The sequence below is a fragment of the Electrophorus electricus genome, chromosome 2, assembly GCF_013358815.1.
Source record: "Electrophorus electricus isolate fEleEle1 chromosome 2, fEleEle1.pri, whole genome shotgun sequence".
In the NCBI taxonomy this organism is placed as follows: Eukaryota; Metazoa; Chordata; class Actinopteri; order Gymnotiformes; family Gymnotidae; genus Electrophorus; species Electrophorus electricus.
Window position 1 is genome coordinate 467,969 of NC_049536.1, and position 12,202 is coordinate 480,170.

The 12,202-nt window shown below is 42.9% G+C and overlaps 1 protein-coding gene across 1 annotated transcript; it reads left to right on the top strand.

Moving 5' to 3' along the window:
• The first annotated feature begins 7,579 nt into the window (after positions 1 to 7,579).
• On the top strand, positions 7,580 to 8,701 carry LOC113583857 (4-galactosyl-N-acetylglucosaminide 3-alpha-L-fucosyltransferase 9-like). The gene has a single exon (XM_027020436.2). The coding sequence runs from the start codon at positions 7,580 to 7,582 to the stop codon at positions 8,699 to 8,701; it is 1,122 nt and encodes a 373-aa protein (XP_026876237.1).
• Positions 8,702 to 12,202: the final 3,501 nt, after the last annotated feature.

Consider the following 12,202-nt stretch of genomic DNA (forward strand, 5'->3'; position numbering starts at 1 on the left):
ACTAACAGTCAGACAAGAGGAATGAAAAATGATACATGTCCAGCATTTTAATTGGGCCTGGTGGCAATAGAGGGACATATTGAGACCCAGACTTCAAATAAGAGTCCCACCCTATCCCATGTTGTGTCTGAAATTGGAGTTGAGACTGACCCTTGCAAGATCACTGCCCTTACTACCTGGCCGAGATCAAACAACCTTAAAGAGCTAAAGTCCTTCCTAGGATTTGTGGGGAGGTTTGTGAATGACTATTTGAAGATCTCCAAACCTCTAAATGGCCTCACTGCAGATTAACTTCCCCCAAAGAAATCCCCCAACTCAAAATGTATTAAGTCTAAAGTACAGTCTTCTTTCAACTGGAAGCAACCTTTTAATAAGAGGTGGACTGTTGAATGTGAGAGTGCATTTCGAACTCTGATTGAAATGCTGACTTCTGCTCTTGTTTTAGGCTTTGCAAATCCAGAGAAGCCAGACATCTTCCACACAGATGCAAGTTTACATGTTCTTGGTGCAGCATTAGATCAGGAACATGATGGTCAGCTTCGAGTTATTGCTTATACAACCCAAGGGCTGTCAATATTTGAAAGAAGATATCCTGTATACAAACTTGAGTTCCTAGCTCTCAAGTGGGCAGTGACTGACAAGTAGTTTGACTACATTAACAGTGCAAAGTTTGCTGTCATGACAGACAAAAACCCCTAACCTGTTTTGACATCTGCAAAGCTGGATGCTGCAGGACACAGATGTCTTGCAGTCCTTTCCAGTTTTGATTTTACCATCCGGTATAGGGCAGGAAAGAAAAACCAGGATGCTGATAGTCTTTTTAGGAGGCTACATGCACCTGATGCTCAAGACAGTAGTGCAACTGATGGTGACGATCGTGTCAAATGATTTGCTGCCTGATTTGTGGAAGCAGGAGCTGAGCCAATATATCCTGAAGCTGCTGTGAAAGCTGTCTGAGAGAGATTCCAGGCATGCAATAGTGACAATGTCTGTGATGCACCTGTTACTGTTGAATGTCTTGCGATGGATGAAAATGCTATATAGGTTGAGTTTGTCCACTCTGATCTGTTTCCTGGTTCAAACACCACGAATGTCTCAAAAGGATTGGCCTCTTGAACAATGGAATGATCCTGTAGTAGGTAGAGTTATGGATATAGCTAAATCACAAAGGGTTCCTTCATACAGGGCAAGGCAACGAGAAGATAGGGAAGTCCAGCTAATGCTGAGGGTAGTGGACCGACTCGTCCTGAGTGATGAAGTCCTATACTGTAAGTGGACCATCAGAGGAGAACGCAGCTTCCAACTTGTCCTTCCCAAGAAGTTCAGGGATGTGGCTCTTAAGGGTCTTCATGATACCTGTCATACCACCCAACCCCCTGATAGACTACACGACCCGGCAGGCTGTTCGTCGTCTGGCTAACAACTCATCCAACCATGAACGTCCAATTAGATCCTCATCACCAGAGTATGGAAATCGCCTGTGTTCACTTAGGATTCTGTATATAAGCCTGTCTAAAGCTACATTACATTGTGAAGTATTGCCACCAGTATTAGTCTGAGCATACCGAGCATTTATTCCTTGATTACCTTTCTGTGTATCGACTCTAGTTTTCGTGTTTCTCATCTCTGATTTTTGCCTGCCCCTTTTGGATTTATCTGCCTGGTTTTTGTATTGCTCTTCTGGCTTTTGACTTGGACTGTTTCTTTGTTCATGATTTGGATCATCAAGATGGCGCTGGTGAGGTTGGCTGCTGTCACAACTGCTCCGACCACACTGCACTTTTTTCACTTTTTTTTGCTTTTTTTTAAGCTCTTTACACTACACTATTTTCGCCATCTCTTCTTCCTTTAAAACCCTTCTCTCAGCACCACGATGTGCATTTCATACAGCAGAGATATTCTTATTTCTCTTTGTCTACATAAACATTCACCTCAAGCCGTCTCTAATCCCTGACCCAAGCCAGCCAACAGAGATCCTAAGGGAGAACAGAGGACGCGACGCGAGGAAAAGGCCTCGAGGGAAGCGAGCCAGCGTCAGGAATAGGCTGAGGGCTTGCGCACACCGAGCTCCCTTACCTAGCATCCTGCTAGCCAATGTCCAGTCTCTGGTCAACAAGCTCGACGACTTCCGGGCCAGGATAAAGTTCCAGAGGGACATTCGGGACTGCAACCTCCTCTGCTACACCGAGTTGTGGCTGAACCCAGCGGTACCGAGCCACGCCATCCAGCCGGCCGAGTTCTTCTCGGTTCACCGCATGGACAGGACGGCAGATTCGGGGAAGTCTAGAGGAGGTGGAGTGTGTATGATGGTAAACAACAGATGGTGCAACAATGCCAATATTGTTACTCTCACCCGCTCCTGCTCACCCAACCTGGAGCTGCTCGCCCTCAAGTTTCGTCCTTTCTACCTTCCTTGGGAGTTCACTTCGGTCATCATCAACACCGTGTACATCCCACCTCAGGCCAGCATAGACACTGCACTGGGGGAATTTAATTGGGCTCACACAGTTTCAGGCACAACATCGGGACGCTGCACTTATCGTGGTTGGGGATTTCAACAGCGTTAACCTCAAGCGTGCAGTGCCAAACCTTTACCAGCACGTAACCTTCCCCACCAGGGGAAATGGGACACTCGACCACTGCTACACCCCATACAAGGACAGCTACAAGGCACTAGCTCATCCACCGTTTGATAAGTCGGACCACACCCCCATCTTCCTCCTACCAAAATATAAACAAAGGCTGAAACGGGAAGCTCCAGTTCAGAGGGAGGTTGCGCGCTGGACAGACCAATTGGTGGACGCTCTGGATGATGCAGTCTGGGACATGTTCCGGCGCAGCACTGATGATGTCAGCGAGTTTACGGAGGCAGTAGTAGGGTTTATTGGGAAACTGGTGGACAACACGATTCCAAGAACCACCATCAAGAAGTTTCCCAACCAGAAGCCCCGGGTGGACAAAACCATCCACGAGGCTCTGAACTCTCACACTGCTGCCTACAACGCGGGCATCATCAGCGGGAACATGGACGAGTACAAGTCTGCGGCATACGGAGTGCGCAGGGCGGTGAGGGAGGCGAAGTGGTGCTATGGGAGGAAACTAGAGACACAGTTCCAGCAGAGTGGCTCTAGATCCCTGTGGCAGGAACTACGGAAGATCACGGACTACAGGAGCCCACTCTCCGGACTGATGAGTGCGGATGAGTCTCTGGCGAACAAGCTGAACACATTCTTCGCTCGCTTCGAGGCTACATCTAGCAGTGCTAATGCTAACAGCGCTGACGCTAACAACGCAAATGGTGCTATAGGCACAGCCAGCAGCGCATGCGCAGAGCCCACCATAGAACAGCGCCCCCTCATCATCACGGAGAGTGACGTGAGGAGTGTTTAAAAGGGTGAATACCAGGAGGGTGGCAGGACCAGATGGTATCTGCAGGAGAGTCCTCAAAGCCTGCGCAGACCAGCTAGCCTCGGCATTCACCGACATCTTCAATCTCTCCCTTACGCTCGGTATCGTCCCATCCAGCTTCAAGTGTTCCACCATCGTTCCTGTCCTGAAGAAACCTCGACCCTCCGGCCTCGATGACTACCACCCTGTTGCCCTCACATCAGTCGTGATGAAGTGCTTTGAGAAGCTAGTCAGAGATTTCATCACATCTTCACTGCCAGCCTCCATGGACCCACTGCAGTTTGCATACAGCCACAACCGCTCCACTGATGATGCAATTGCACATCTGCTCCACACCACACTGACCCACCTGGACAAAGGGAGGGGCAATTATGTTAAAATGCTGTTTGTCGACTACAGTTCGGCATTTAACACCATCATCCCCTCCCTACTCACTACTAAGAGGATCTAGGACTGCATACATCCCTGTGCGTCTGGATCTCCAACTTCCTAACAGACAGACCACAATCAATACGGGTGGGCAACTGTGTCTCATCCACCCTCACCCTCACAACTGGGGCTCCTCAGGGTTGTGTCCTAAGCCCCCTGCTCTACTCACTGTACACCTACAACTGCACAGCCACTTCCAGCTCCACCATCATTGTCAAGTTTGCTGACGATACCATCGTCATGGGCCTGATCTCGGACAACGATTAGAGGGCCTACCTGGAGGAAATTAAACACCTGGAAAACTGGTGCCAGGAAAATAATCTCCTCCTAAACATCAGCAAGACAAACGAGCTGATCATGGATTGCCAACCTGTGAAGATCAGTGGAACCACGGTGGAGAGAGTAGATAGTTTCAGGTACCTTGCTGTTCACATCTTGCAGGACCTGTCCTGGTCCCGCCACACCAACTCCCTGGCAAAGAAGGATCGTCAGCGTTTTTACCACCTCAGATGCCTAAGAGACTTCAGACTGCCCTCCAAGGTACTACGGAACTTCTACACTTGCACTATCGAGAGCATCCTCACGGGGAACAACACAGTCTGGTTTGAGAACAGCACCAAGCAGGACAGACAAGCACTTCAAAGGGTAGTGCATTCAGCAGAGCACATCACTCATACGGAATTACCTGACTTGCAGAGCATCTATTACAAGCGGTACCAGACCAAGACCAGGAGGATTGTGAAGGACCCCACCCATCCCAACAATAGGCTCTTCTCTATGTTGATGTCAGGGAAGTGCTTTCGCTCCCTGAAGACCAAGACAGAGAGACTAAAGAGGAGCTTCTTCCCACAGGCCATTCGGGCCCTGAATGAGGGAAACTGATAAACTGTGGGGACCACCACCACCATGTAACTAAATATTCAATTGTAAGCTGGAACTGTACATTGTGTACATACATTTATACATATCCATATGTACATTGTGTATATAAACATATTATACATATATTGTACATACATTGTTAATATTTTATATATATATTATATATAGATAGATATATATTTCCCTATACACCCCTGTTTTTTTCTCCTCAGTTTGGACAGAGCACTCTCAAACCATTTCACTGCGAGTTATACTGTGTATGTATGTGACAAATAAACCAAACTGTAGAACCTACTCAGCCAAGACCCCGAGGAGTATGGCGTGTCCTCCGACACTTGAGACAGAAGAGGGGACTGATCCACCAAATCAACATCTGGAAGAGATAAGAGGGAGACACCCAGTTCCTGTATGTGAGACAGTTGAGTACCATTCCCCCCGTACTACATCCTGGGTAGAGACCATTGAAATTCCTCTGGGAAGAGACCAAGTACTTCCCACCATTGAGGATTATCCCAATTCAGAGGGCGAATCAAACATCAGATGTTTAGTCTGCCATGGAGGTTGGGTGGAAGGAAGAGTCCTTCCCAAGGGATGAGAAATTCGTAAAGTCTGACTTAAACCCAGAAGCACATGCATATCATCCTCAAGTATCACCTATAAAGGATGATCAACTGGGCAGTCTGGTTCAACAGTCAGTCGATGACACAACCAGTATCGTAGCCCCATCAGCACAGAGAGTTAGTCAAGACATAGAAAGCAAGGCAGAAACTACGGATCTTGATGAGCTTGGCTACAAAGTGGAAAAGGAACCTGAACCTACAGCCACTCAGTTACTAGGAGGAGGTTTGGAACCTAGGAGGTCCACACGATCGAGAATGGCTCCAGACAGACTGTCTTACGAATCCTTAGGAAATCCCTTGGTCCTAGTTATACTTGTCATAAGGCATTCTCCCATGCTCTTGACTATGACCTGGGGCCAAATATTAGTTATTTAATACCTTTTTAAACAATTTAAGATGAGTTTCCTACCTGTAAGGGCGCATGCAGATTTAGGGGGGAGGATGTAACCCCCCCTAAATGTCATGTGAGGTAAGGGTTAAATTTATTGATTTATTGATTAGTGCCCCCACTGTTCAGTGAGTGAAAGTTTTCCTCACCACGTTGTCATTTCTTCTGCTCGTGGATGAGAGCGCAGGGAAACTCCACATTGATATTTTTCTTTTGAGAGTGCACTAAAGAGTTGCTTTAGAGCAAAGTGTATCAAAGGATCAGAAAAGTGCTCAGAGCTCTTACCAAAAGTTATCAGCTTGTTTAAGTGGTATACAGCCATTAATGCGTTTAGCCCAGGTAAGTTTCTTTGTTAGCCTTTTCAGTACCCTGTGACGCAGTTGATTTATTTGGATGTGGTTACAATACAGAAATACAGATAATAAGCTAATTACCCCTGGTATATTGGGTTGAGTATTTTTGTAGGTAATAAAACCCAGTCGGGGGGGGGTTATTTGTTCTTATTACTTTTATTTTTATGTTAAGTAAAGTTCGATAGCTAAGCAGATACTTTTTGCTAATGATGGTGAGTCTACCGTTTCATATGTGACTTTCAAACACTGAAATGTAAAACCAGTGGGGAGAATTATGAAAAAAGATCTGTGTAATGTCTGTGTATGGAAATTTGCAGAAATTAGTTTGTTCAGTGTAGCTTACATGTTGGCTAATTTGCTCACAGAGTCTTTTTTTTTTTTTTTTTTTTACAGAAATCCTTTTTGTCATGTTAGTGCCTTGCTGAGAATGTTACAGAATTTTAGCTGCACTGATTGTTTTATTTTTGCACTTTGAGGATGATATGTAACATTTCCTTCTGCACTATGCAGAATGTTTTTTTGGACAGACTTCGTTTGGGAGATTTGAATTCGGATTCAGATCAAGAGAGATATGGAGAGCCAGTGAAGCCGTGAACTTGTTGGTCCTTGCGCTATCTAGCTCCATAGACTGTAGGAGTCTAAAGAAAGAGACAGGCATTGACGATCTTACAAGTGTTTTTTTTTTTCTGGACACACACACACACACACATATAAGGGAGACTGCAGTTAAAAGGGACTGTACTTGAAATTTTTACAGAAGAAAGGATAAGACTACCTGGGTAGCAACTTTCATTTCTTTTGTTCTTTTTTTTCCAGAATTGTACAGCTATTATTGTTGTCTTAATACATCTTCTAAATCCAGACTTGCTTCTTTGCTGTTTAAACCCTCCCACCAAACCTAGGAAAGGCCTGTTGAGGATTACTCATCTTGGTTGATGTAACTCCCATCCGCACCACAGTAGGGTTACACTAAGTTACGGAGAGACTCAGAAAGAGCAGCATTAACTGTAGCATGATCTTCAGGAGAGGGAGGCCAGTCATACCAATCACATGCCAATCACAATGATGGGCCCATAAGACCACACTCGCCAAACCATATTTTTATTAAAATATTAGTTTTCTTGAGCTATTTAAATTATCATTGTTTGATTGGTTTATTTCAAACAGGTGAAAGTTTGTAAATTTTGCTAATAAACCTACTTTGCAGTGGGGTTTGAATAATTTTGACTGCAAATGTATGTGATAGTCATGATCAGGACAGTAGAGCTGTACTGAGAGTTCCTCCTTCATGTGTATTCATTCACCCTTCATACCTTTCTTCTTTGAAGAAGATAATTACACTCAAACCCTTTAAAATCTATGCATGGTCTCTCCCCAACACTGAAAAATCAGTTGATTTTTCCACCAATAAATTAAAACATGCTTTAAACATTTGGTGGTTTCCCAAACTAGAGAAACACTTAACGTATCTTATTTGTCTCCCTCCTAAAGGTTGAGCGATGACACCAAAGATGCCCTCTGGACATCGCCAGCACATCATTGTAGGGCTTGTTCTGTTGGTGTGTTTCTCTGCTGTATTCTTCATATACTACAAACCAGCCATCAGCTGGCTGCCATGTTCTAGATCAGAGCCCACACCAGACACCTGCAAAGACGCATGCCTTAAAGTTCTTAAAGGTGAGAAGGCTGCTCAGGTTGGAAAAGACAACACACACAATGTCAAAGACATGGTGGTTTTAATCTGGTCATGGCCTTTTGGTTTCCAATTCAATCTGGAATCCTGTGGTTCAGAGTTTGGCATCACAGGTTGTCATCTAACAGCTGACAGAAATCAGCTGAATAAAGCACATGGGGTCATGTTTCATCTTAGAGACATCGGTGGTGAATTGTCATACCTGTTGACGTTGTCACGACCTCCACTACAGAAATGGGTCTGGATGAACATGGAGTCTCCAGCCAATTCACCACAGTTGCCTGGTGCAGATGATCTATTCAATCTGACATCAAACTATCGAAGAGACTCAGATATCTGGGTGCCTTACGGACAACTCGTAGAAGCGTCTGAAGAAGACAAGGCTTTTCAAATACCAATGAAGGATAAACTGGTCTGCTGGATAGTCAGTAACTGGAACAACAATTACCAGCGAGTAAATTACTTTAATGAACTGAGCAAATATATTAACATTGAGGCATATGGGCGACACTTTGGTAAGTATATTAACGATGAAGATTATGTTAAAATTATGTCCAGCTGTAAATTCTACTTAGCCTTTGAGAACTCAATCTATAAAGACTACATGTCAGATAAGCTGTATCATCCAATGAGATATGGCACGGTACCTGTGGTTCTTGGCCCACCCAGAGAGAACTATGAGGAATTTGTACCTGGGAATTCCTTCATCCATGTGGATGATTTCGGATCCCCTCAAGAACTGGCAGATCATCTCAAATTACTGGACCAGAACCAGGAGATGTATGAACAATACTTCACCTGGAGAAAATATTTCACTGTCAAGGGCTCTGTGTTTGGTCTGGAGCACGCTTGTCGTATTTGTGAGCATTTAAAAAAGAACAAGAACTTCAGAGTATTTAAGAATATTAACAAATGGTATTGGGGTTAGCCGAGTTGAAGCAACATGAATTCTGAATTCAGCTTATAGGCAAAACTTAAATACTGGAACGTTAAGAAATGCCGATTAATAAAAGTGTATGTTCATCAATTTGTGCAAAGAGATTCAAAGCATGAATGCTGTATTTGACATGTACATGTAGTAGAAATATTTCTGTATATTTTGTGGATTGGTTGGTGTAAGGAGTGGGATGGGAGATGTGTGTTGGTACCATTGATGAACTGATTTTCCTATTTGGATAAAAATGTTTAAATCAACCAATCAATCCATCAATTCATCAAAAGGCAACTTCAGAAATGTTTTGAAAAATAAAAGCCAAAATCACAGTAATTATTGTTCACAAAGCCTTTGTCAGTTAAATAAAATGTAGCTGAGGTGAACCTTTTACATATGCAGTTTGATATTCCCATCTGATGTTTTTCTGTTATCCCAGTGCCTGCCCAGGTTTGTTCCAGGTACTCCAGTCCACACCAAAGACTACCATCACTGTACTGATGTGTTTTATTAAGAGATTTTCAGAAAGATTGTTAGAATTAAGTTATGAAAATTTTCAGATCATGTAATAGTTTTGTTTTGTCTGTAATCAATAATGCAGAAAATACCATATAGACAAATCCAGGGTTAGGTTAGTTTAATGAATGCATACAGTTTAATATAGAACAATTATTAATTCAAATATTTTATGGCTGTTTTTCAAACATAGAAGAACTGATGTGTGTCTGCTGAGGCTAACTGATCATACTTTATAATTTTACTCTATTTAATCAGTTATGAATTTGTTTGTTTTTGTATGTGTTAATAGTATAGATATTTAATATTTAAATATTCATTTAGTTATTAAACTACTGGAAACAAAACAGTGTTTCTTCTTTTTATTTTGGAGATTCCTCTGCGGTATTTACTCTAGCTGGTGGTTTTATTTTAAAGAAGGCCATGATTGAGATTCAAAAGTATGAAAGGGCTTGGAGAGTTTATTTTTAATGCCATGATCAGTTAATGACAAGATTAAATATCTTAGTATTATTTATTAACTTATAAATAAATAAAAATCTTAATGTAATTTTTAAATAGCGGCAGGTGAATTATACACATTAACGGGTTACAGTTCAGGGAGAGTCACTTTCAGTGTAAGTCCATGCTGAATTTTTCGTTTTTTAAAAAAAAAAATTTTTTTTTTACACGAGCTACAGAACAAAGTAGTGGACTACTCACCACCCTTGATGTCCCCCGATGTCACCTGCTGTCGCCCACCACACCTCCACCCAGTCAACTACTTCTCCACTGCCCTTAATGGACGTTCTCTTGCGGGATGGGTCTCGGACACATGCATCCCAGCAGGACATGACTAGTACCTCTAGAAAGTTGGCCTAGACATTAATTTATTATTATTTCATTTTTTATTTATTTTCTCTCTTAAAATTATTATTGTGGTGGCCATTGTCAGCCATAGAAGGATGGACTCTCATTTGAGTCTTGGCTCCTCTCAAGGTTTCTTCCTCATGCTCTAGGGAGTTTTTCCTTGCCACGGTCACCCTTGGCTTGCTCACTGGGGGCTTGGACTTGGACATTTGTAAAGCTGCTTTGTGATCTGATGTAAAAAGTGCTGTATAAATACATTTTGATTTGATTTGATTACTCCTACTAAACAAACCCCCCAGAACATGATGTTTACACAGGCCATCTGTATAACAATACTTCTGGTGTAAGACATAGGTGACACGTGCTATGTTAGGAACATTTTATTGCATGAGGCGTCTATAACTAAAGACCCTGAGCAAAAGTAACATGAACAAGCACAGTAAATATTTCAATATTGCATTTGCTCATTTCAAGAGAACGTTATCTATCAGAGTAAAAGCTGTTTTAAATTATTATAACCAGTCCGTCAATGAGATCCTACAAATCTAATGCAAATGGAAGCATGTTCGTAACAAACACAGCCAACACCAGCCTGTCTTCCACCCAGTTCCATCCCCACAAGGGTGTGAACCGTTCCTGAAATACTGCAACATCGAGAGGACGGAATAAGGCCCTATTCCATCTCCCTGCTCCAAAAATATATCTAATATGTTCTCCCCGCATAGGCGATTTTAAACTGATAAGAAGTGATTTTTCCGGGTGAGAAAATGAACTCCAATACAAACTTCCTTGCGTATTCGAGCTTAGCCAAAGGGCGGAGAAGTGATACCAACTAGCTGCCAGAACCATTCAAGGCATGAAGAATCATGTATACGGCTGTGCAACAACTGACCAAGGCTTTCATAAAACACAAGAAAACTATCCAAACATCAAGTTTCAGTGGCCTGAAAAATGAATCTTTCCAAAACTGTAAATGCGAATGCTCACCGACCAAATACAAGTAAAGCAAATCCTGCCTCTAATATACCCTGCATTAATATCTTCGACACAAAACAAGTGTTCTTAGCTACAAACATCACGGCAGCACAAAATTCTAATAAACAGAAGATGTATCAAAGGCTTATTAAGCTTGTGGTTAAATGTTCTGCTACAACATGTGGTCCCTCACCGTAACGCTGAGGGGTCAAGCTCCTTTTAGAAGGCTGACTCTGCAAACGCCTACAGCCTCAGTTCCCTGATCTCAGTGTTAGAAAAGCCCAATTTTGTGACACGTGTTACTGATGTCGTCACAGAGGTGAGGTCTAGCAGTCTCGACCAGGTCATGTGCCTCAGTTCTTTCACTACTGGCCCCCCTGTATGAACAGCTCCAACCTGACAAGCAGCAAGGTGTGTAGCTGTACCTGATACTTAAAATGCGATGTGATAGGTGCATGCCTCAGGTGTGTACTTTGGATTTTCGGCGTGGCCTCACGCTTGTGTACAGTGCTTAGTGGGTATGGCCTCTTGAGTGTTAACTTTCAGTTCTCATCTTGTATGGTTAAGACTTTTTTTTGTCTTTTTTGTACTGCGTGTATGTTCATTTGGTGCACAAGATTATCTCAGTGTGTCTGCACAGAGGCTGTAGAATTATCTTATGGGTTCTTTACTTCACAGTTCCCCATAAACAGAGGCAGGACCCCTTGGACATTTTATTCTTGCATCTCCAGGTGTGATGTCTGTTTCTAACATGCTGCTGTGTTTGGCTATGATCGGTTTCACCCCCGTTATTACTTGTGTCACTGTTCTCTGTGTCCATGTTAGAGCCTGGAGCTGAACTCCCCCTTCCCAGGGTCATAGTGCTAGTCATTTCACTCCGATCCTCTCCCTTCTGGAGTAGCTTCAGTCACATTATAATGATGAGCTACACTGTGACATATCAATAACAATGATCAAGTAATTGTCAATCTGCACAATAAAAACAATTATCTAAATATTTTTAACACTTTATGAATGAGAGGTTAAAGAACTACTGCAGAATTGATAAGGGTGGCAATCTCAAAGCACTTCACAGTTGATGGGTGTCATTCTGTGTAACAAACACTTGTTCCAAACTTGATGCCAAACCCACAGGGAGAGATCAAATCTTATTTCCTG

What these genes read in the sequence shown, in the direction of transcription:
- LOC113583857 (XM_027020436.2), top strand. Translation starts at nt 7,580, where the DNA reads ATGACACCAAAGATGCCCTCTGGACATCGCCAGCACATCATTGTAGGG.